This window comes from Drosophila hydei, unplaced genomic scaffold (genome assembly GCF_003285905.1).
Source record: "Drosophila hydei strain 15085-1641.00,03,60 unplaced genomic scaffold, DhydRS2 tig00000063-arrow-pilon, whole genome shotgun sequence".
Taxonomy (NCBI): Eukaryota; Metazoa; Arthropoda; class Insecta; order Diptera; family Drosophilidae; genus Drosophila; species Drosophila hydei.
Window position 1 is genome coordinate 2,034,132 of NW_022045657.1, and position 25,942 is coordinate 2,060,073.

General features: G+C 44.5%; 2 protein-coding genes across 6 annotated transcripts; both read left to right on the top strand.

The window, feature by feature from the left end:
- The first annotated feature begins 152 nt into the window (after positions 1–152).
- LOC111595740 (checkpoint protein HUS1) lies at positions 153–3,536 on the top strand. The gene is made up of 2 exons (XM_023309594.2): positions 153–231; positions 2,547–3,536. The coding sequence occupies exon 2, from the start codon at positions 2,566–2,568 to the stop codon at positions 3,433–3,435; it is 870 nt and encodes a 289-aa protein (XP_023165362.1). The 5' UTR covers positions 153–231; positions 2,547–2,565; the 3' UTR covers positions 3,436–3,536.
- LOC111595737 (E3 ubiquitin-protein ligase TRIP12) lies at positions 153–24,481 on the top strand. Of its 5 annotated transcripts, none has more exons than XM_023309585.2 (13): positions 153–231; positions 8,574–9,383; positions 10,226–11,446; positions 15,072–15,653; positions 16,464–16,562; positions 16,963–20,082; positions 20,148–21,163; positions 21,238–21,577; positions 21,657–22,519; positions 22,586–23,221; positions 23,296–23,484; positions 23,546–23,747; positions 23,812–24,481. In XM_023309585.2, the coding sequence occupies exons 2-13, from the start codon at positions 8,864–8,866 to the stop codon at positions 24,267–24,269; spliced, it is 9,246 nt and encodes a 3,081-aa protein (XP_023165353.2). In that variant the 5' UTR covers positions 153–231; positions 8,574–8,863; the 3' UTR covers positions 24,270–24,481. The 5 variants fall into 5 exon arrangements, with proteins under 5 accessions (XP_023165353.2, XP_023165354.2, XP_023165355.2 ...); XM_023309586.2 differs by having other exon boundaries at positions 16,467–16,562; XM_023309587.2 differs by lacking the exon at positions 15,072–15,653 and having other exon boundaries at positions 16,467–16,562.
- The last annotated feature ends 1,461 nt before the right edge of the window (positions 24,482–25,942 follow it).

Consider the following 25,942-nt stretch of genomic DNA (forward strand, 5'->3'; position numbering starts at 1 on the left):
CAACAGCTGCTGCCAATGCTTGCAACTAGTGCTATAGCACTAGTATAAAGTGATTTATCGATATTTTTACGGATTTTTCGTTATACGGTTTTTGGTAACACTGTTTTCGGGAACAGTGTGACCTGTGCTGTTGACAGCAGTGTCGGAGTCGGAGTTTTGTTACGTGTAGAGATTGAAATATTGTAAACTCTGTGAAAATTGTGCAAATTATTATAAACAAATATCAACAAGGTAAGTGTATCATGTATGCATTACACTCAACTCAACAAAGTTATGTAAATGCAATGTGTTTAGCGTATTGCAAGTGCCGAGCGTAACTTTGCTGCTGGTGCTCCGCTGGTCAGTCAAACGAGACATCCACACACACATACACTCGCATCCATATATATACATATATTTGTGTATTTCGTCGAATCAGCAGCAGCAGCAGCAGCAGCGAGTGGCCTGTCAGACAGAAAACAAAATGTCGACCATTTGCATTTTTTTATAGCTCTTTAGACAATTTCGGATTCGTTTCGTGTGCATTTATTGATTTCGACAAGTACTTAATAATATATTTTGTATACCTATTCATGAGAATATGCAAAAAACGACACAATCCCAGTGTTACAAAGTGTGCAGCGACTAAGTTGTGTGTCAGAGGTAACGCGAGCGATATTGATTTTTACATTCGCTTAAAATGCAAAGAAAATGGCCTGGCATGTTTAACAAAGAGTGATTAGATGTACATATAACTAGTATTTATTGTTCATTATAAGCTTAACAATTATTGATCGGGAATGAGAAATATGTTTGCCACAGTCCAGTCTTCACTTGGTTGGCAACGCTGATCAGCGCAGCAAATGTGTGTCCTACCGAATGTTATTGTGTGTGTGTGTGAGTGCGCCTTTGTCAGAGTGTGTGTATATAGATTTGTTTAATTCTATTTTGAAAATGATCTGTGTATTTATTAATCTATATGCATGCATTATTTTTTTCGGACTGATGCTCAGCATCTTAAGTTTTTACTTTCTCTTTTATTTATGCTCAGGGTCCAAGTGTGTATTTTCGACTCCCTCTATGCAGTCACGTTGAATTTCATGCGCACCGTATTTTATTTTATTTTATTTGTATTTAATTTTGGCCTCTTGTCAGCTTTTTATATGGCTTTCAGTGTGCATTGTGGTGCGCGTGTGTGTTTGTTTATACATTCATATATTCATATGTATATACAAATGTATGTATGTATCTATTTGTTTAGCTTTTATGGTCACATTGCATTGAGTTGCGCTGAAGGTTTGTTCTGGTGATTGGCAACTCGTGCTCAGTTTTTGCAAGTAATGCTCCACAGCAGCAGGAATGATCGCCATTTGAATATACTTACACATGCTTATGAAATACATACGCGTCTTGTGTGACGTCATTGAGAATCTGTTATTAAACTTTTATTGGAAATGGGATACTACCAAACAAAAAACATGTGAGCAAAAGAAATCAAGGCCACGTTTAAATGTTTGTTTGCTAAAATTAAAATTATCGATTGTTCAATTTTCGGACATCGCAGTTAATTAGTAAAGGTAGCGCTGCAACTAGGTGACACTTGTACCAACAATGTGGCAGCACAGCCATGGCATATAACCTTGAAAGTTGATTGAACTGTAAAAGGAAAATATTTTGACCCCAAACGCACGCCAGAGCAGCCCGTCGTTGAAGCGACCGTCAGTGTCGTCGACGCCTACGGGCCACATATACATAATTTGATTTCCGTTGCCGAGAGTGAGGACCAGCTACCGTCCTTTAATACCACTTCCACTAGCAGCAAGTTGGCCATGTAGACGCCTTCCTTTTTTCCAGTGCAGCGAATAAAAACAAAATCCTGTTGTTTGTCTGAGTGTGTGTGCGTGTTTGTGAGTATGTTTGACGGCGGATTCTTGTATGCATAGCGAGCGGGTATGTGAGAGGGTTAACGCATTGGTGTGTGTTTCATTTGCTTTACTCTTTCCACGCTGTTTCGCCCCCTCAAAAAGCCAAAACACAACTCGAACTTGCTTTGCGCTTTGTCTGCCCATCGCCTGGCTGACTTTGCCCTGCGCCCGTGTATGTGTGCTTGTATTTTTATTTGTGTATAAGTGCGCCTTTGTACATTGAACTCGTGTGCCAGGCCCAGTGCTCTGTCCTATTCCTGGAGTCGTCTCGAGTTGCAAGTCTGTCACGTTCCCCATTTATGTTGTTTTTTTATAAAGTGTTTTGAAGTGTATTTGTTTGGTAATCGTGTTGGTTGTTCTGTTTAATGTTTTCAATTGCCGAAAGGTACAAATTAAAAAATCTCATGATTGTTGCGATAGAAAATTTTATAAGTGCGAGGTGTTGTAACAAGAATGTAAAATTTAAAATATAAAGCTCTTATATTGTATAGGGTATACGTAATTCGCCTTACGTTTTGGAGTACTGTTGATATTCTTCTTTGTGCTGCTTCTCTACTTTTTTTTGGCAGCCAGCGTTTGATTTTTGTTTTATTTTTTCTTGTTTTTTTTTTCGTGTTTGCTGCACGTCGTCGCATCCTTCAGCCACTGGTCTCTGGCTGCCATGAAGTTCTATGCCGAGATGCTGGACGTGCTCTACATGCGCGAGTTTCATGCGATTGCCGCCACGTTGGCCAAGCTGGCCAAGGATTGCATCATGATATTGGCGCAGGAGCAAATGCATTTCATTGTAAACGAGGAGCATTGCTCAACCTCATCGCCGCTCGTGTGGGTCAGCATAGCATCGAAAGACTATTTTCCAGAGTTCCAAATGACGCCAGCACGTCCTGAGCAGGAGTTCATAGTGCTTGTTATGTCCGCAATGCATCTGAGTCGCGCTCTGGCAGTCCTACGTTCTGGCTCTAGCAGTAGTGTCCACAGCTGTAAACTGAATCTGAAGCAAATACAATTTCCATGCATCTCAGTGATAGCGTCGGTGGTATCGCCCAGTTCCTCTGAGCCTCGTGAGGTGGTGCACGATGTGCCCGTTACCGTGGTCCCGCCCAGCGATTGGATCTCTTATATGTTGCCCAAGGTGCCGAACACACAGATTGTCCTCGGAATTCCTTCGCTTCGTCTACTACGTAGTCTGATTGATAAGTTAAAAAATATATCGCCAAGTCTCATATTCCATGGCAGCACTGCCGGTGAACTAAATCTGGTGGCCGAATCTGATATGGCTACCATAACAACGCGTTTCAGCCGCGTGCTGCTGCACAAGCCGGATCAGGAACAGTCGGAAGTAGGAGCAGAAGCTGAGGCGGACGTCTCCTGTTCCGTAGACACACGTAAAGCATCTGCTTTTTTCAACGCACTGCAGTTGCCCAATGAGGAGATCATGATCGGGATTGACAGTGAACGTTGCATCTGTTTGCAGCTGGATATTCGCAGCAATGTGGTTCTACATTCGATTCTTCCTGCTGTTTGCATTTAAATTTAAGAATGAACAAAACTAAGCGCGAATAAACTAATATCGATATGCACATATGCGTGCGCCAAATATCGATATGCAAATGGCCAGCACATCATCGATAAGCGAAAGTTTATTTGTATTTGTTGTTTTGCTTTTTCTTTATTTGTGCTCTCTGCGCTGCTCGCCCCAATTCGGCAGTTGCTGCTGTGCAGGCCGTGGCCTCTTTTCGGTGTGCAGCGGCGGCGACGGCGACGGTGACGTTGACGCTGACTGGGCGCTCGCTCTTTTGAGCTGTTGCATTGCCTGTTATGTTTATATGTATGTAGCTGTTAGCTGTTATTTGTTTGCATATTTATTGTTTTTTTGTTACTGGTTTTACAACCTCATCTGTTTGCTCACTCGCGATTGCCAGCTAGTTGCATTTAAATCATGTTGTTGTTGTTTCACTAACACACTGCATATGCAGGTGAGTAGCTTTTCAAGTAGGCCAGCAGCGACGTCGACTGCGCTGCGTGGGTCGCTCAAAATCGTGCTCACAGCAATTCGTACACAGGTCAACAGCCATTTTGGGTACGCTTGTGTCCCATTCAAGCGATAGCTGCTAAATAAAAACGAAAGAAACTCAAATTGAAATGTTATCTTAAAATAAACAAGTGGCTGTTATTTTTATCAGTCTCTGTCTGGCTGGGACTGCCATACGTGGCTGTTATATTTATTGCGTTTGTTTTTAATTTGTTTAAACTTCTTGTGCCTCCCGACGAGTAAACTGACAGGTCAGTTATTCAGAGACCCTATCAGAAGATTAGTCACGAACTATACGTACATTTGCATATCAATAAATGTGTATAGATGTGTGAGTTGTCGACTTCAATGAACAGCTGTTTGTGTAACCCAAGAATTATACTCAGATACGACTGCATACATACACAGCACTCTCGCGATCAGCTGATCAGGTCAATATTAGTTCCACTCTAACAGACGCAATCACAGGTAAAACAAAAAAATTCCAGCGAGCAGCGACTGCACATTCATCCCCCATATACATCGGACTGTGTTCCTGCTCTTTCGCTCGCTCGCTCTATTTCTCTCACTCTCTCTGTTCGCAGCCATTTTGAGTGAAATTGAAATTCATTTGTCAGTAATGGACGACGTTTTTTTTAAGATTGTATTTCAATTTATTGAAACGGCAGCAATATAAAATTATAAATTAAAGTAAATAAAAAAGTCCGTTAGTACAGTGACTGAGTCGGTTTGTTGACCTCATTGTCATTTAGCGACAAGGGTTGAGTGACCTGCTTAACGGGCTGCTGAGTGCCTTTGTGGCCCGCTCTGAACTGGTTTAGTTGTCTCATCTATTTAAATTAGATATTGATATTAAATTGACATTTATATTGATTGCACTTTTGATTCGGCTTGATTAACCACACTACATACATAGAATATTGAATTTAACATATATTTTATGTGGCTGTATGGGTCTCTAAAATGGATTCTCGCCTGAATCACTCTCACTCATTTTGCACTCATTCGCTCGTTCTCTCGTTTCGTTTCGTTCACACGGGGTCGCCATTGACGTTGCTGCTGTCAGTCGTGAGTTGGCTTTCAGTGCGTGCACAGCTGCGAAATGGTTCGTGAAAACGTAATTTTCTATATACCTGTGTGTGGGCAAGTACATAATGTATAGCAAAAGTGCAGTAAATATTTATATAATTAAAAAGTACATTCATTAAATATTACGTAGCAATTGAAAACGATGCAACAATTTTTATTGAAATGCTTTGTGCTGCATTCGTTTATTTCAAGCAATTTTTGCCTTCGCTTTGCTTACGTTATGTACACACGTATACATACCCTCGAATATGAGACTGTGTGTGTTTGTGGGAGAGAGATATTGGGGCTGTATGTGTCTGTGTTAGTGTAACGTCGTCATGTGTTTGCCCCTCGTGCGTTCTCTGTCATGCACAGGCCGAGGTAAGCGACAACGTTGCCTGCGTCGCTACTTGTGCTCCCTTTTGTATTTTTACTGGAAATCGACAGTCGTCAGCAAAGGAAGCACAACAAATAAATTTAAAGGAAAAAAGTAAATAAGGGAAATATTTATTAAATTTAAACTTCTGCATTTGAGAAACAATTTGTATTTCCCTTTCAATGCTATTGAAGTGCAGTAAATGTACGAGTTTTCTGTTATATTTACTCTCTCTCTTTGTGTGTGTATAACAGTATATAGACTTGCTTGTATATTCAAGTGCTTATATAGCACATTCGTATATAACACTTGGTGTAAATGCCCATCAATGACGTATGTATGTTTGTATATTAATTTATTTGGTTACTACATTTTCTACTGCGATTAGCAACAAGTTTATTATTATATATATATATATATATATATGTATATATATATATATATATATATATATATATATATATATATATATATATATATATATATATATATATATATATATATATATATATATATATTTCTGTATGTTTAAGAGTACTGTTGCTATTGGAACTTTTTAGAGAAGTGGAATCGCCTCTTTTCGCCAACATTCTACCAGGCAACTGCAACTGCAACAATAGCAATGGCAAGGTTTCTATTCTAATTGTTGCATGCACTTAGCTTGCCAGGGTTGCCACATACATACACATATTTCGAGTGCCTTATTGCGTTCTTTTCATTTAGCAGCCTGGCTTTAACTGCGTCGCAGCGTGACACGAAAATTTTCCAATGCAATTTACTTTACGGTTAAGTTGCCACAGTGACGACGGGCCCTTTGGTTATTGTAGTCCCCCTCCACCCTGTAGAAAGCGCTGATGCACACACACACACAAAATACACACCCCACTTTCCTAGTGTGCTCTCGCTCTCACATTCACTGCTGCTGCTGCTGCTCAGCTGTGCGTAGGCCACAAAAGCAGTTTCGTAATAGAAAATAGAAAAGCAGTGAAGAAACAGAAATGAAAAAAAAATTAGAAAACTTGATGGGGCAACACTGTTTGTAGTCCGTTATGTTGACTAGCGTCGTCATATGCTCGACTGAGTTTACAACAATATACATATGTATAAGTGTATGTATACAAATAAGTTGCAAACAATACGCACTACAAAAGGGGTAGAAGTTAATGGCTGCGAGGATTGGGGGGGGGTGGGGGGTAGTTCGGATTGTAAGTGAAATAGAAACACAAATTCTTATCAGTATTATGTTTGTCAGCAGGGTGAGCCAAAGATAATTGCAATGGACATGACTTCTATGTACATAGAAAAAGTGGTGTACAGTGAAAGCTCGGTAGAGCAAACCGCGGAGTCGTAGTTTAAAAAAAAATAAATTATTAAATTGAAAATATCAGTTTAGCTATATGAATTTATACGTTCATAAAGTTCATACAAACATACATACATATATGTTTGTAAAAGTCGAGGCCCTTTACAATTTTCAATTGCTGATAAAGCAACAGCATTGACAAACAAACCACATGCCATATGTTGGAGTTGCCACACGCGAGGAAAACGCTCGCTCTTGCACGCACATATATGTATATACATATTTATCATATATATATATATATATACGGCGCTGCGGCCTCGCGCATTTTTTTGTATTGTTTTTATTTAGTTTTTTTTTTTGTGGTGTGAAAAACTTGTGGTTGCAAGATAGACAAAACTGGCGAAAAAAATCAAATTCAAACAAATTTTCATGTCGGCAGCGTTGCTGGCTTCATTTAAGGCGACCTTGAACTCAATTCGTTTTACTGTGATTGACGGTTGGTTTTGTTGGTTTTCGTGTCATATATGAATAGTTCACAAAGTATGAGCTAAATATGAGGGCCCACACGCATAAACTACGCACTTATTTTGTCTAGTGTAGCTAAGACGATGTGAAGTCTGCCAGCGTTGCAAAGGGCGATGTTGCCGTTGCCGCCAACACGTTTTGCTTTGTTGCTGTGCTGCTGTGCTGCTACAATTGCCTTTTGCTTGTTTTGCTTTTTATCTTTTTTTCGTCGCGTGTGCTTATTGTATTTTCATACGTTTCCGTGCATGTGTGCGTGAACGTGTGTATATATGCGGGATCGTGCATTGCGTTCTCGTAGCGACGAAACAAGCATGACAAGTCACATACACAGGCACAGCGGACACACGCACACAAACTAGTACCAACTCGTTGCTCGCTCGCTCGCACATAAATAGGAAGAAGGGGCAGTCAGCCAACAACGCAACGTAGCGCTGCTTACGAAAACCAAAATATAAACAAAACGGCCGAGAACAGCTGATTAACAGCGCAGCATGTGCGCGCTCACTTTATGTAAGCTCTGTCTCTGCCTGTATATGAGTTGAGTGTGATATAGATGGTTTTCACTCAAAACAAGTCGCTCGCCACATCTGCGTGGTCGCTCGCTCTCACTCACGCTCTCTATCTTTAGGGCACATGCACGTGTTGGTGACTGCTGCTGCTGCAAACAGCTGTTAATTTATTAACATATCTCTATGTGCTTACTGCGCACATATGTTGTTGAATTGTGCTCAACTGCGTGTGTGCGAGCGAGCGAGTGAGTGAGAGAGTGAGTTTACGGGTATATATATATGTTTTGATGGTGGTGTATTCTTTTGTGTGCTGCTGCTGCTTATCATTTTCTTTTCTGCTGGCTTTTCCTTTATTTCTGCATATATATATGTAAGTACCTGTCTGAAAGGGGCACCAAATCTGCTACTATCCTTGGTGACAGCGACCGGTTCTTTGTTTCAGCTCTGCTTCACACACACAACGCACACACACACACACCATACATAGACTACCCTTCGGGCACTTCCTATTTTGCTTTCACTGATCTTTTTAGTTTATTCTCATTCGGCTCTTCACCCCAATAGTCATTAGGTCGGCGTTCAGGCCTCTACCTATTTGTATTTAGAACTGTATTCGCTTGCGACGTTATTTATTTTTTGTGCTGCTTTGTTTTAATACATGTTATGTTGACTGCATTTATCTTTAGTGCAGCCAACTTAATAAATCTATCGATTTCCAGTATGTGCCTTGCTGTCATTTTTTTGATGTAAGCGACGGCAAACGTCAAGAGTAAATAATAAAAATTAAATAAATAAATAAAAATTTCACATTTACTAATCAATTTGTGTGCTCTATTATTTTTTACAATTACAGCACAAAACTCTCCGCTGCCTGCAATAAACAAAAATTCGCAGCGTGCACTCAGCAAAACTGAAAAAAGCTAAATAAAAAATCAAAATAAGTCCAATAAACTCAGAAAGTGTGTGTGAAGGCAATTAATATTATAGATATATTATCAAGACTCTGCAATCTTTGTGTGGTTTAATTTCAATATTATTTAGCACAAGATTTTAGACTTAAGACAACAATTTATAATTGCAAACAATTCTCTGTGAAGTTGGCATGTTAAGTGTGTTCGATGCCAGTGCGGTTAAGTGTCGTCTATGGCCGAGTCCGTTAAAAGTCAAACGCTCTCTGCATTGACGGAGGGGCAGCACGACGGTAGTAAAACAACAACAACAACTGCCATAGCCAATACGCAACGCCGTTGCAACAATTATAACATTCACAATAATAACAACAATAAAAGCAATAACAGCAAGAAACGCAATACAGCGTCAACAGCAACATCGTCAACAGTAACTGCTGCTGTTGCTGCGCCTTCTGCCACATCCTTCGCATGTCGTTCGCGCAGTAAGAGTCGCAGTCTTACGTCAATTGTAACAGCAGCAACAGCGACATCAACAACAACCAACAACAGCAAGATCAACAAGAAATCCACCGTTACTGAAGTTAATCGACGCTCCGCAGAATTTAATAGCGCTACATCCACCACCACATCATCAAATAACGGAAACGTCAACGACTTATCCTTGTCGCCAGGCAGCCGCAAGCGCCAACATCAGCAACAGCAGAATAACAACCTCAACTACATCAAGAGCCACAACCAGCAACAACGTCCATGTGAGTAAATTAATATATTCTGATTACCAAAGCGACTTAGATATTGCTCACTATAGTTCCATAATCCATAATTAGGCCAAAGAAACTGGATCGTTAAAATAGGTTGTTTTAATTTCAATTGTTTCAAGTGCCAATCGATACATCGCCAAAGGCATATCGATATCTTCCCTAATTCAAATTGAGAACCTTTAACATTTTAATCGTAGGATGCTAAATTTAATTTTTGAGTTCCATACTCGATCATAGTTTATTTATTCGATCAAAAAAAAAAATTAAAAAACATTTAAAAATGTGTAAATTTGAAGTCTCAGTTGTAGTTTATCGCCAACTCTGATATAGGATGTCGATAGTTACTCTATGCATATATCGCAAAGTAATTCAGTTTTGACACATTGCATAGGGTTAGTTTGAGTGTTGAGTATCCAAATCGAGAAGAAGTGAGAGAGAAAGTGAGTGAAAGAAAAATAAGTAAAGGAATTACGTTTGCTTTGTTGGGCTCCGGCAATAAAAAACTATAGAGCATAATACTTTTGTTTGTCTAAATTGTAAAGGTCATCAACAACAGCAGCGCCACACCCTTCAAAAAATTAAAAATAATATAAACTAAAAGACTAGAAACAATTTTGCCAATTTTTTTTTTTGGTTTCTCGAATCATCAAATTTATAAGCAAGTTTTCTCCCTCCCCACCACCACCGCCCTCACTATCAAACCAATCCCATCCCTAACTCTGAACTACAATCCTAACCACTCATAAAAAATATTAAAAAAATTTAAATTAAATTGAAATAATCACACGCACAGTCGCTACTAAAGTTCTCCGTTGTCGTCATGTCCTTTACAGCTGCGCCCGGCGGGGATCAGTACGTGGAGCTAAATTCACCGCTGAAGAAGCGTCGTGTGCAGCAGCAACAGCCACCAGCCACAGCAGCAGTTGCAACTGTCAGCGAAGCCGCCTCGCCGGCTGAAGGAGCAACTGCATCAGAGGACTCACCAGCGCCGCAGCTTATTCAGCTGCAACATACACCACGCCTGACATCTGGCGGCGATTGTGTGGCCCAGCGCACACGCTCCAAGACTCTCACGCCCGAGGATCTGCCAAGCACGAGTAGCGCGGCCGCAGCGCGTCACAGTAGCAGCAACAGCAACTGTCAGCACGTGATTGGTGTGACGCCACAGCGTGGGGCAGCTGTCCGAGCAGCAGTACGCAGCACAAGCGGGGGCAACAGCAGCAGCGGCAGCAACTTGCTCAACTATTACCGCAAGACCCGCAAAGTGAGTCACACGCGCGCCAAGCCCTCACAAGCAACAGCAACAGTTGCGCCTGCAGCACAACAGCAACCAGATCAGGAGGATTTGCTAGGTAAATTTCCAGAGACCGCCCACGCACGCCTGCAGGCTAGCAGTTCGGCGGTTATAGCAGCGGCCGCAGCTATAGACGCAGCGCGTCAGGACTCCAACAACCACAACAACAATAACGTCGCTGTCAAGCGACTGGACAAGAAGAACAACAGCAACAACAAGTACATTAAGTACCGCAAGAATTTACGCAACTATCAGCAGCAGCTGCTCGCCAGAATTGACGCGACAGCGGATAAAATTCCGGACGAGAACGAGCACGTGGAGCATAACGAGAACATTTGCGGTAACTTGGAGGACCACCAGCAGCGTAGAGAGGCCCAGGAGGAGGTCAGCAACGTAGACGTCAACGAAGAGGAGGACGTCGCTGCAGCCGCTGTTGACGGTGGTGCGAACGGGCTGTTTGAGGCCGCCGGCGGCAACAACTCCGCCGAGGAGGACGAACAGGACCAGGAGGAAGACGAAGATCAAGACCAAGAGGAGGAAGTGGAAGCCGAGGAGGAGGAAGTGGGTTTCTACGAAATAGTCAACTCGGCGGATTCATCATACGAAGAGGACGCCCAAATCGTTGCCGAAGAGGACGAACTCAGCGAAGAGGAGGACGTGGACGACGAGGAAGACGACGATCTTGAAGAGGATTTCGACGAAGAAGAAGACGATCTTTCAGAGGGTGAATTCGCTGAGCATATTATTGGTGAACTTGGTGGTGAGTTTTGCTTTTCTTTTCCCCCCATTTACTATATATATATATGAATATACACTAGCTATACAGAATTGATTAAAAATCGATTAATTGAAAGTTTGTAATATAAAAAAATTAGTTTATAGTTGATATTTGTTTTAGATTAAGTTGCCTCCAGGTGAGACATGTGCTAAGTCTACAAATCAGTCGATTTCCCATTCTTATGTGATATATTTTTGGAAATTCAACTGATTTATATTAATAGAATATCAAGACTGGAATTTATGGCAAGATCAATTAGAGCTTTTTATAATTATGATCATAAATGAATATTATGAATATTGCAGGGCGTTTCAGTTAATGTGACAATCTTTTTAAATATTTATATTTATATAAAAAATATGTTAATTCAATTGGCAGAGTTGCACACACGTTTATCGATAACAAATTGCTGCTCAGTGCAATCCAGTGTAACGAGCAAAACAATTCTTGGCATTTTTGTTGAAGTAATCTAAAAGTAAATGATCAATTTTAATAGAGAGTCTTGTTCGTAGTTCCAGTCTTCGATATTCTGAACACATTAATTAACTGTATTTGTAAATTATATTGTGTAGATAGCTTGTGAATTTTTAGTGAAATGCTTGCATTATTGATTTCTTGTATATATAAGTAATAAGTTGAACTTTCCTTTATTAGTAACATTTCCTTTATTCATTTGGTGCTTTCCATTAAATTCCGAATGCTCTTAACTCTCTTGTAAGTTTGTGCATTGTATTAACAAATGGGCCAGTGTCACCACACCATAAAACGGGGAATTTAATTCATCTATTTCTGTTCGTTATTTTTGTCAAGTGCGCGAATTTCTTATCAAGAAGTGAAACATTTTCTTGTCCAATTGCCTTTTGCGCAGCGTCATGCAGTCACCACACACAGACTCAAATAATATTAATTGTTTTGTTGATAAAATTCTATATATACACATGTATAATGCACATGTGTGTGCGAGTGTTCGCAATGCCAACGCACTTTGGCAAAAGTCAGTCGCATATTTAACGTCGCGCTGTTTAGAACGAAAAACATTTAAAGAATTTGTAAAAAAAACTGCAACAACCACGAAATAGCGTGCATGTCATATAAAAATAGTAGTTTAACAACTAATACTAACTGCCTTGTTGACACATTTCAAAGTTTGACCATTTTCAAAAAGTGCAATTAATTTACCTTAAAAATAAGGTAAAAATTCTGATCAGGAGTCTTAATTATATATATATGTGATATTGCTTGACGAATTGCGAATGCCCATTTCAAGAGGCAAGGGTATATATACACACTCATTTATTTAGATATAGACTCTAACCACGCCCACATCACCTTACTCGCCCTTCGAAAAGTCCCTGTGTGCTGTGCCATCTTAATTATCAGAAGGAAGATCCTACATACATATATATAATGTATATATATATAGACTTATTCATATATTACATATATACTTATTCAAGCGGCAATTAATATTCAATTTCACTCATCAATTCAATATCTCACATTCCAATGAAAATACGCCCATTCATTTCTCTTACATATTTACATTTATTTTATTATCTATTCTTATGCGATAAATTTTAATTAAATTTTTATGCAAAAGCCTTGCATATATTGCCAAGTGTTTTGATCTAGTACGTGGCCAGTGTGTACACAATGTTTTTTTTTTCAATTTGTATTATCGTACTATGCACTGGGGTGCCTAGCAGTGTTGTAAAACTCCAAAAGTTTGTTTCAAAATTTCATTTTGCACGTTGCTGTTGTTGTTGCAAACATATATATTATTATTTTTTATTAATATTAATGTGTTAATGCCAGCTCATAAATATTTATATAAACAATTTAACTATATATAAATATAAATATGTGTGTATATGCTATACGTCATAAATATGTAGCATATTTCATTGCTGATGCCTTGTGTTGTTGATGATGATGATGATGATGATGTTGTTGTTTTTGTGCAAGCAAACTAAATTATATATTATATATCTTAAGCATATATCATATATAATTAACATACATATGCGCAAGCAGGGGCGCCGTCGCAGTGTGAGCAAGACAGAAAGCAAATGAGTGAAAGAAAAACAAAAAGAGAGAGCAAGACAGAAGGTTTTTAAGTAGCAGCAGAAGCAGCAGCAGCAGCAGCAGCAACAGCAGCGGCGGCAACAACAACAACGACAACAACTATTAGCAGCAACAACAAAAGTGCAGCAACAACGAAAACGACAGCAACGACAGCAGCAGCAGCAAAAGCAAACAGCAACAGCAGCAGAAGCAGCTATAATAGAAGCAGCAACTGCCGCAGTAACATGATGCTGTAGTCTCTCTCAAGCTTGCGTGCGTGTGTATGTGTATGTGTGTGCGTCGTTTACATGTGACTTCGAACACATCTATATGCACATCAACAACAACAACAACGTAAAAGTAGTTTAGTGCCGAGAAGCAACAGTCACTAACAGCAGCAGCAGAAGCAGCCACAGCCACAACAACAACAACAACAGCAGAAGCAACAGCAACAGCAGCAGCAGCAGCAACATCATCATTGTCAGTGACCCACGTCCAGCTCTCTAGTACGCAACCAACCCACTTAATACAGCCGAGTGCTCTCCCCTTACCTTATACCTAAGCCACTGCATTTTACCATTACCCAAAAGCAACAACAACAACTAACGTAGTAGAGTAGCTGCAAGCAAAAAAAAATAACAAACTATAAAAAAAACTAAACAAAAACAAAGCTGTTTAACTGTTGTTTCCCACTACTCTACCCCCCTCTCTACTTGCCGCCCAACAACAAAAAAACGTACGACAGCAGCAACAACAGCAGCAACAACAACAACAGCAGCAACAACAAGAACAGCAACAACAACAACCACCACAAAAGGTGTGGCACGCTCAAAACGCAGCAGCAGCAACAAATCCACAACAGCCACAAGTCATAACAACAACAACAGCAGCAGCAAGCAGAACAAAAACACGCTGGCCACACATCCAACAACAACAGCAGCCGCAGCAGCAGCAGCAGCAGCAACAACAACACCAACAACACCAACAGGCACAACACCAACAACAACGTCGGGCTATCAGCGTGCCGCCCCCCCTGGCCAACAGATTGTGGCTCACGGGGCGGCGGCACGTGCCACACGCAGCACAAGCGCCGCTGTCGCTGCTGCTGGGGCTGTTGGCATTGTTGATTACAGTGTGCTGGCTACGCAGCCAACACAGGCACAGTCAGCAACAGCAGCAGCAGCCACACACATGCAGCCGTATGCAACGCAACAGCAGCAGCAGCAGTCGGTGTCGCATCCGCAACAGCTGCTTCCCGCCCATCAGTTTGCTGCTGCTCATTTGTCTTCCTTTGTGACACCCACAGCGCCAGCAACACAACATTTTCAAGCGGCAGCATATTTCACAGCCGCCGCACAGCAGCAACATCATCATCCGCAACATCCACAACACCATCAGCAACAGCAACAGCAACAGCAACATCATCAGCAGCAGCGACAGCAGCCGCATTATTATCACAGTTCGTCAGCTGCTGTTGCAGTGCTTAATCTGCAGCAACAGCAGCAACACCCCCAACAACAACAACAACACTATAACTCCACAGGGTCGCAACAACCACGTGCAGCGCCGCCGCCTATTATCTATCAGCAGCCACGTTACGCAGCAGCAACATTTGTGCCGCCACCAACACATCAACAACAGCAACATACGGCCTACGCACAGCAGCAACATTCTTCATTGCGCCGCAGTTCACGTAGCAAAACGGGTTCCTGTGTGAGTTCCGCAGCAGCAGCCGGTCAGCAACAGCAGCCACAACATCATCTGCAGCAACATCAATTGACAGCAGGGGCAGCTGTTGTTGTTGCTCCCGGCACTGCTGCTGCTGCCGCTACACTACAGCAACAACAGCCGCCAAATCAATACCAATACCATCAGCAGTTGGCCGGCAACACGGTGGTTGTGGCAGTGCGTCAGCAACAGCAGCAGCAGCACGTGGCTTTACAGCAGCAGCAGCAACAACTGCATCAACAGGCGCTGCAACAGCAACAACACCAACAGCAGCAGCAGCAACGTGCAACAATTGTCCAGCCTGGTTTTCTCTTCAGCTACCGCAGCAATCATAATCAGCAGCACCAGCAACATTTGCAGCAACAGCAACAACCGAAAGCAACGCACAGCAGCAGTGGTAAGTGGTGCACTTGCGGAGGAGAGCTCGGCGGAATGTGTGCGGAGAAGGAGGCAAAAGTGGAGGATCAGCCAGCAAAGCGGAACGCCGATTGCGACCATCATAAATATCAATCGAATCAATCACATTTGCTTGAAACAGTTCTCGACCTTTCAACTTTTTATATTGTTCGCCTCTTTTTTTTTTGTACCGTTAGCCCACACACATACGCACGCAAGCACTTTACGTACGATTTTTGCGTTAGGCTTTAGGCAGTGTAGGCGTGGTCCGTTTTGTACATACATGCTTGGTCAGGGCTTATCGGATTTGTTTTGGTACATATATTTATCAACTGGTGTTGGGTCAACAATCAATCAATCCAGCAAATCTTGTATAACTGCACCAACAAGTCGCAACAGCCCGCCTTCTGTAAAGAGAGCTGATAAAAAAAAACTATCGATAACAGCAGCTTTTTGCATTTGCATCACGTTCAGTATCCGTACTATGTTTAGGCGTCGATAACTGTGCTGTTCATATATCGAAAGTTTTTGTTTGCGATTAATCATCGATTTTATTTTTACATATCTCTCATACATATTTGATCGCTCACATCTCACGCCCCCGAACATCCCTTCTTGACTACTCTGCTGCCGTCGTGCGCGTCGCTTTGCTCGCGGTGTCTGCCGCTGCCCCTCACCCGCCCAAAATCCACAAAAAACTTAAATCAAAGAAAGCAGTTCTAATTACTCTTTGCATTTCTCTCTCTTTCTCTCGCTCGCGCGCTCTGTAAAAAAAAACAACAACAACAAAAACAAACAATATTCAATTTAGCAGCTTCGGATGCTTTAACATATAGTTTGATGGCACAACAGCAACAACAGCAAGCGCCAAATGGACCGCCGCATGCAGGTGGACAGCAACTGACGTCAGGTAAAAACTCAGCAATATAACAAAACTAGCACACGCACACGCATTTAACCCACATACAACACACACACACACACATACATGCATACATGCATACATGTCAAAATACATTCATCCTTAAGTTTTTTATTTCCGTTTTACAATTCACACACACAGCACACAGGGTGACTCGTTTAGCAGTTGGCGCGCAGCCGCTGTTAACATTTGACTTATTATTTGCCAACACTGTTAATCCAAAGCTGAACAGCACTGTTAATGCTAACATTTTCGTTTGTCTGTAAAATATCTGTCACTCTCTAACTGTATTTAAATGTAGTAGCTATCCTTAACAGAAGCAGCAACTGCAACAGCCGAACTTTGTGTTAATCTCTTTTCTCTCTCTTTGCTTCTGTTTCCTAAGCAGGATCGAACTCGGCCAATCTCAGCATTGTAGCAGCCGCTTTGAGCGCCGCACGAGGAGGCGACTCTGCAGTCAACGTTAACGTTAACGTTAGCAGCGCAGTGGGCGCCAACAGCAGTAGTGCTAGCGGCGGCAGCGGCAACGGTGCCTCGGCCAGCGGCAGCAGCAACAATGTAGCCACAACAACAACAGCCACAGCAGCAGCAGCAACAGGTGCTGCTGCTGCCAGTGCTGCACAATCAACAGCAACAGCGGCAACAGGAACTGGATCATCAGCCACAACAGGCGCTGCTGCTGCTGTAAATGCTGCTGCTGCTGCCGCGGCCGCTGCTGCCGCAGCAGCTGCCGCAGACTCGGAAAGCGATGACAGCGAAGTGGGACGTCTCCAAGCCTTGCTCGAGGCACGAGGCCTGCCGCCACATCTGTTTGGTGCATTGGGACCCCGGATGACACACATCCTGCACCGGACTATTGGCAACAGCAGCACCTCGAAGGCGAATCAACTGCTGCAGGGTCTGCAGTCGCATGATGAATCCCAACAGCTGCAGGCGGCCATCGAGATGTGTCAAATGTTGGTCATGGGCAACGAGGATACGCTAGCCGGCTTCCCCGTTAAGCAAGTGGTGCCGGCTCTCATCCAGCTGCTGCGCATGGAGCACAATTTCGATATCATGAACAATGCCTGCCGGGCCTTGGCCTATATGCTGGAGGCACTGCCTCGATCCGCCGGAACTGTAGTGGAGGCAGTGCCTGTGTTTCTCGAGAAGCTGCAGGTCATCCAGTGCATGGATGTGGCCGAACAGAGTCTGACCGCACTGGAGATACTGTCGCGTCGCCACAACAAGGCCATTCTACAGGCGAATGGCATTAGCGCCTGCCTCACCTACCTGGACTTTTTCTCTATTGTGGCTCAACGTGCTGCCCTTTCCATCACCGCCAACTGCTGCCAGAACATGCATGCCGAGGAATTCCACTTCGTCTCCGACAGCTTACCTCAGCTGGCCCGTCTGCTGTCGCAGCAGGACAAGAAGTGTGTGGACAGCGTGTGCACGGCTTTCTGGCGTCTGGTTGAGAGCTTCCCGCACGATGGGAAACGATTGCAACAGATTGCCAGCCCCGATCTCCTCAAGAATTGCCAGCAGCTGCTGGTGGTGACGCCGCCCATACTCAACACGGGCACCTTCACCAATGTGGTGCGCATGCTCAGCCTGATGTGCGCCGCATGCCCGGATCTGGCCATATCGCTGCTGCGCAATGATATAGCCGCCACCTTGCTCTATCTGCTTACCGGCAATGCAGAGCCGGCGGCAGCCAGTGCCAACCATGTGGAGCTAGTGACACGTCCGCCTCTCGAGCTGCTCGAGTTGACCTGTTTGATTGGTGAGCTGATGCCGCGCCTGCCGCTGGATGGCATCTTCGCCGTAGATGCGCTCTTGGATCGACCTACGCTCAATACCCAGGATCAGGTGCAGTGGCAATGGCGCGACGATCGAGGCGCCTGGCACAACTATTCCACGATTGACTCCCGCCTGATAGAGGCGGCTCATCAAAGCAGCGAGGACGAGATCAGTTTGAGTACTCTGGGACGTACCTATACGGTAGACTTCCATGCCATGCAACAAATCAACGAGGATACGGGCACCACAAGGCCCGTTCAACGCAAACTGAACCCCAATTATGTGGCTCCGGGTGCAGCAGCAGCCGCCGCAGCTGTTGCAGCTGGACAAGACCTGAGCACAACTGGTGCGGCCACCACATCCACGGCAGCAGCAGCAGCAGCGGCTGCCAACAACAACAACAACAACAACAACACGAGCAGTAGTAGCAACAGCTCATCGTCGCACTTGGTGAAGCGTCGCCCCTCGCTGGACGCACGCATCGCCTGTCTGAAAGAGGAGCGTGGCCTGGCCGCCGATTTCATCAAGCACATCTTCAATGTGCTGTACGAGGTGTACAGCTCCTCGGCCGGACCCAATGTGCGCTACAAATGCCTGCGCGCTTTGCTTCGCATGGTCTACTATGCCACGCCGGAACTGCTGAGGCAGGTGCTCAAGTATCAGCTGGTCTCCAGCCACATTGCCGGCATGCTGGGCAGCAATGATCTGCGCATTGTGGTCGGCGCTCTGCAGATGGCCGAGATTCTGATGCGACAGCTGCCGGATATCTTCGGCACGCATTTTCGGCGCGAGGGCGTCATCTATCAGTTCACCCAGTTGACCGATCCCAGCAACCCCATATGCGCCAACCCTTCGCCCAAGCCGTTGAGCACCACGGCCACGCCCACGGGCAATGCGGGCGGATCCCAGAGTGCTCCCGCCTCGGCGAACAGCCTGCAGGTGAATCCCTTCTTCATGGACAACGTGAGCATAGGAACAGGATCTGCCTCAACTGGAAGCGGCGGGTCTAGCAGCGCCAATGCCACACCCAGCAGCTCCAAGCATCAATCGTACAGCGTGAAGAGTTTCTCGCATGCCATGAACGCGCTCACCGCCAGCGCCAATACAGTGTCCAAGCAGCAGCAACAGCAGCATCAGCAAACATCAACTGCTGCACTGGATGGCACCGGAGCCAGCTACAACTACAGCAGTTCTGCGCCATGCTCGTCCACTGGCGTTGCATCCGTTTCAGCCGCAGCAGCGCCAGCACCAGCTGCTTACTTTGTGGCTGCCACAGCAAACGCCGATCCACGACAGTATCTGAATTTCCAGCAGCCGGCTGCTCCGCTCGAGCTCAATGCTCAGCACCAACAACAGCAACAATTGCCGCCCACACAGATCATCTATAGCAATGCGGGAGGCGCCAGCAGCTACCAGCAGCAGCAGCAGCAACAGTTGCAGCCACCACAGCAGCAGTCTCAGCATGGGGGTGTGGCAGTTGCCTCCACTAGCGCGGCAGCTGCCAACAGCAACAGCGCCAACAACAACAACAGTAACAGTAGCAGTAACTGCTCCTCGTCGGCGCTGCAGCATAAGATGACGGACATGCTGAAGCGCAAGGCTCCGCCTAAACGCAAATCACAAAGCAGCGGACGGGCTAAGTCCAGGCAAGAAGATGCCGCAGCAGCAGCTGTCGCCGCCAATTCGGCCAGTTCGGCAATGCACGAGCTGCTCAGCCGGGCAACGAGTAAGTGTTCAAATGAAATCCTTCCCTACTCCCATTGCTAATCTTGGTCTCTTCACTTCTGCTAGGTCTGGGCAGTAACACAGGTGGTCGCAATACGCCCAGCACTGGCTCCGGCTCTAATACCGGCTCTGGCAATTCGAAGTCTCGCTTTAGCGCGGGCAACACCAATAATGGGGGCAACTCCTCTACGAAGTCATCGTTTCTGTCCTCGCTCAATCCGGCGCGCTGGGGACGCCAGGCGGCGCACCATCAGCAGCAGCAACAGCAATCCTCCGCAGCGCACCACGGACTGTCTAAAGATGGCAGCAACACCAACAACAGCAGCAGCTCTTCGGCAGGAGGTGCCTGCGGCTCGGCTTCTGGGCTGTCCTATTCGGGCAGCTCGGCTGGTGGCAGTATGAACGCCGCCGCCGTTGCTGCCAGCATTAGCAAGAGCATCTCTCATGCCAATCTGATGGCGGCCGCCAATCGGGAACGCGCACGCCAATGGGTGCGAGAGCAGGCCATCGACTTCGTCAAACGTTACACGGAACAGGAGGCGAGGCGTAGCAAAGCACGCGAAAGTGAGGGCGGCCACGGTGGAGTGGGAGCAGCAGGTGCCGGCTGCAGTAGCACAGCAGCTGCCACATCAAGCACATCACTGGCCAGCACCAGTGTCCTGGAACGTTTGTCGAGTATTCTGCTAAAGTTGAACGGCAGCTATCACGTCTGTCTGGATGCGCTCCTCGAGCTGAAGACCATATTGCTGGAGAGCGATATCTCGCCATTTGAAGTGAATCATTCTGGTTTGATCAAAGCCATGCTCAACTACATGACCAGCGAATCAGGTCTGGTGGAGCGCGATGCTCGCCTGCGCAGCTTTATGCACGTCTTTGCTGGTCTGCCGCTGGAACCACTTCTACAGAATGTGGGCCAGCTGCCGGTGATAGAGCCACTCGCTTTTGGCGCCTTTGTGGCCAAGCTAAATGGCTGCGTTACACAGCTTGAACAGTTCCCCGTCAAAGTGCACGATTTCCAAGCCGGACCCGGCGGACGCACCAATCAGAGCGCGCTACGTTTCTTTAATACGCATCAATTAAAGGTAAGTTGAGCATAATCTCTAAAGATCATCCTCGCCAGCTTACTAATGAATGTCTCTGCTTTTGCCATCTCCAGTGCAATCTGCAGCGTCATCCGCAGTGCAGCAATCTGCGCCAGTGGAAGGGCGGCACCGTAAAGATCGATCCTTTAGCCATGGTGCAGGCCATCGAACGGTATTTGGTAGTGCGCGGCTATGGTGGAATACGCGCCGATTCGGATGATGACAGCGAAGAGGATATGGATGATAATGTGGCTGCTGTAGTGATGACCCAGTCAGGCTTCAAGCACAAGCTACAATTCCTCATCGGGGAGCACGTGTTGCCCTACAATATGACCGTTTACCAGGCGGTAAAACAGTTCTCTCCGCTAGTCAACGAGCAGCACGAGACAGACAACGAGTCCGAGATGCTGTTGGGTAAGTGACTAGAAAGAATCCGTCAAGCAACTAAATCTATGTAATTCTAATCCATCCTTTGCTCCTTTTCAATCCATAGGCAATAGCAGCATTTGGGTGCAGCAGCACACCATCTACTATCGCCCCGTCGAGGAGGAACTCCCTGGCGGCTCTGGGGCAAACAGCTCCTGCAGTAGTAGTAGCAGCAGTCAAGCCCACAAGCAAAATCTGGCACACAGCAGCAGCAGCGGCAGCAGCAATAGCCATGCCACATCCAGTGGTACACATGTGCTTGGTACCTCATGCTCCACCTCAAGTTCATCTAATTCGGCAGCCAGTTCGAGTGCTGGCGGCAAGAAGTCCCATAAATCTAGCAGCAAATTTATGCGCAAAAAGACCGAACTGTGGCACGAGGGGATTGCTCCGACAGTGCTGTCACCGTTGAAGCCATTCCTGAGCAGCTGCCTGCCCAGCGATGTGGTGACCGTGCAAGATGCTTCGCTAGATGCGTTATGCATGCTGCGTGTAATTTATGCCCTGAATCGACACTGGGAGCATCTGTATGGCTGCGTGGTGCGCCAGAATATTATTGCCAATACTGAGTTTGTGCATCCAAAGATTACGGCCAAGGCGAATCGCCAGCTGCAGGATCCGTTGGTCATCATGACTGGCAATCTGCCCCAATGGTTACCTCAGATAGGCATGGCCTGTCCCTTCCTCTTCCCCTTCGAGACGCGTCACTTGCTTTTCTATGCCACAAGCTTTGATCGGGATCGGGCGCTGCAGCGTCTGTTAGACACCACACCGGATCTGAACTCGGCGGAGTCATCTGAACGTGTAGCGCCACGTCTAGACAGACGTAAACGAGCCATCTCACGTGCCGAGCTACTGAAACAGGCCGAGCACATACTCCAGGACTTTGGCAATTCCAAGGCCCTGCTGGAGATTCAATACGAGAATGAGGTTGGTTGTGCGACCAAGCATCAATTAGAACTGACTTGTCTAATCCTCGTATTATCTGCTTTTTAGGTGGGCACCGGATTGGGACCCACGCTGGAATTTTATGCTCTGGTATCTGCCGAGCTGCAGCGCACGGATCTTGGTCTGTGGAATGGCAGCGACAGCTATCGCCATAACTCATCCAATATTGCCGACGTGGTCAAGTCCAGCAATCCCGTGGTGCACATCGAAGATACAGTCGAGTCCAACGGCGAGACGGTAGTGATGTCCACAGTTGTGGCGACTGCCGCCAACACTCAAACAACGAACGTACATCTGACCCGCAGCAACAGTCGCAGCAACGCGCTGCGCAATCAGCAGCAACAGTTGCTGGCGGAGCACAGCTCTTCCAGCTCCAATGACAACGCTTTAAATATGATCATTGCACAGCAGTTTAGTGATATGGCAACCACTGAAGGTGGCGCCAACAACTCCCCCCAAGTGCTGGAAGAACAGACGATAACAACAACCACAGCAACCGGAACAGTCACTGCAACAACAACAACTATTCAAACGGCATCCACTGTTAGCTACGTCCACGCCGCACATGGCCTGTTTCCTTTGCCTTTGGGCAAATCCTCCAAGCTGCCACAGATGACCAAGGCCAAGTCGAAGTTTAAATTCCTAGGCAAGTTTATGGCCAAGGCAGTAATGGATAGTCGCATGGTAAGTGTAGCATCGAACTACATTATTTTATGTTTATATATAATATCACACTATTTGCCTCTCGCCTCTTTTAGCTCGATTTGCCATTCTCACTGCCCTTCTATCGCTGGCTGATCAACGAGGAGTTATCGATTGGCCTGGCCGATTTGATGCGGGTTGCGCCCGAGGTGCAAAGTACGTTGGTGCGTCTGCAGGATGTGGTGCGACAGCGCGAGGATATCCAATTGGATGCCAATCTAGATGCCATGGAAAAGAAGGAGAAGGTGAGCTTGAATGAAACTCAATAAAATGCACAGCAATTAACCAATTCATCATCTTGAACAGATGGAGCAACTTGATTTGGATGGCTGTCCCATTGCGGATTTGGGACTGGACTTTGTACTGCCCGGACATGCCAACATTGAGCTGTGCCGTGGCGGACGTGATACGCCCGTAACCGTGCACAACTTGCATCAATATATCTCGCTGGTTACCTACTGGTTCCTCGTCGAAGGCGTGCAGAAACAGTTTGAGGCACTGCGAGAGGGTAAGTAGCACATTCTATCCATCCCCTTAGACAATTGATTACGTTTCAATTGGTTTCGTTACAGGCTTTGATTCCATTTTCCCCATACAACGATTGCGCATGTTTTATCCTGAGGAGCTGGAGTGCGTGTTTTGCGGGTCTGGCAGCGAACAGCATCAGACCTGGGATCTCAAAATGCTGCAGGACAGCTGCCGCACTGATCATGGCTTCCATCAGGAATCTCAGGCCATACAATTTCTGTACGAGATTCTCGTCTCCTACAATCGTGATGAGCAGCGTGCGTTCCTACAATTTGTCACCGGATCGCCACGTCTGCCAACGGGCGGCTTTAAGGCGCTGACTCCGCCGCTGACCATTGTGCGCAAGACCCTGGATGGGAACCAGAATCCCAATGATTATCTACCATCTGTGATGACCTGTGTCAACTATCTCAAGTTGCCCGACTACTCCAGTCGTGATGTGATGCGACAGAAGCTGAAAGTGGCTGCCAACGAGGGCAGCATGTCCTTCCACCTGTCTTAAAAAGAAAATAACAAAATAGAAACATGAAGAGCAAATATTAACCAATGGCGTAACAAGAAGCGTTATACACATACACCCACACATGCATACATATGCAAAGTCTATATAGTTCTATTTATCTTTAGCTGATTGTAGTAACTGTAAAACACTGCAGCAACCGGATAGCAGCAACCCATGCAACAACAACAACAAACATTCAAACGTTTGCGTAATTTTGCGATTTCTCTCTTTCTCTTTTTGTTTCACATACATACACTCACCCACATACACCATAATTGGCTAAATTTCGATATATGCTATGTATATATACATATATACTTATATATATAAATATATATATATATATATATATATATATATATGTATGTATGTATGTATGTATGTATGTATATATATATATTTTGTAATATTCTCAAATTTGCTTATAAATATGAGACACTGGCTCACTTTTGCGTGTAGTGCAGCCTGTTGTTCGAACTACACTCCCTACACTCACACCTTAACAAACGTGCCCCTCTCTGCAGAAGTGGATGCATGCACACACGCATACCACACCCACACACACACACACACACACACACATTCGCACATTCATACATACAGTTACACACATTGCAAAGGCCAACAATTAAAATGCTATTAAATAAATTAATTAGTAAACCGCATAAATTGCAAGAAACCAAAACTAATTGTTTTCCACAAAAAGAAAAAAAATGGGAACTTCAGTTTCCCTGATTTTCCCACTAAAGATTGAATTGTTTAGTTTTAAGTTTGGATCTTCGCGTTAGTGCAAATTTCAATATTTAAATCCAAATTTTGTTATTAAGTTTTTTGTTATGTTGCGGACGTGTATTCGAATGGTAACGCTTATTTATGCTATACGTATACATATATATGCAATATATATCACTGGGGAAATCCGATAATGCGGCGATTTAGTTCTATCCCCCAAAACTTTAATATACATATATATATATGAAATGAATTCAAAGCAAAATAAATTTATAAATAAGAACGCCCACCCTTGAAATTTAAATTAAATATATATATATATATGGAAACGTGCATAAATATATTTAAAATGAAAAACACATTTATGTATCTAACAAACATAGAATCTGCAAACTGTGTCCACTTGCACAGCATAGCCAACAAGGCCACGTGAAGGAAAGGGCTAACACGAGTAGCCCGCCACCAACCCCAACCATTTCGTTTGGCAAGCTGTAGGAGAAGAACTGGAATTCTCTAGCGTTTAGTTCATATTGCATAAACCTTATCTATACAAACATACATAAATATATATATATATAACTGTAATTGCATATACATTATACGATTCTTGAGTTTGTTGAAACAAAATAAATAAATCGAATTGCTAAACCGATATATATATTTAAATCGAAATATATCTATATATATAATTGAGCAGTTAAAGCGATTTATCAACTTTGGCAGTACTGATCATAATGAAAATAATATTAATAATGATGATTTACAATTATAATATATAAATACGAATACAAATATTAAATATTACCACATGAAGTTAAAAAGATGAATGCTAGCGTTAAAATTATCATAAACATTACATAATAGTTACAACAACAATTGAAATCAACAAAAGCAAGCAAATAAAACAAAAATAAAAAGTAAATAAATGACAATTAAAATGT

Excerpts from the sequence above, each read along its gene's own strand:
- LOC111595740 (XM_023309594.2), top strand. The coding sequence starts at position 2,566 with ATGAAGTTCTATGCCGAGATGCTGGACGTGCTCTACATGCGCGAGTTT.
- LOC111595737 (XM_023309585.2), top strand. The coding sequence starts at position 8,864 with ATGGCCGAGTCCGTTAAAAGTCAAACGCTCTCTGCATTGACGGAGGGG. Across the intron at positions 15,654-16,463 it reads AGCAACGCACAGCAGCAGTG|CAGCTTCGGATGCTTTAACA; the intron begins GTAAGTGGTGCA and ends TATTCAATTTAG. Across the intron at positions 16,563-16,962 it reads TGGACAGCAACTGACGTCAG|GATCGAACTCGGCCAATCTC; the intron begins GTAAAAACTCAG and ends TTTCCTAAGCAG.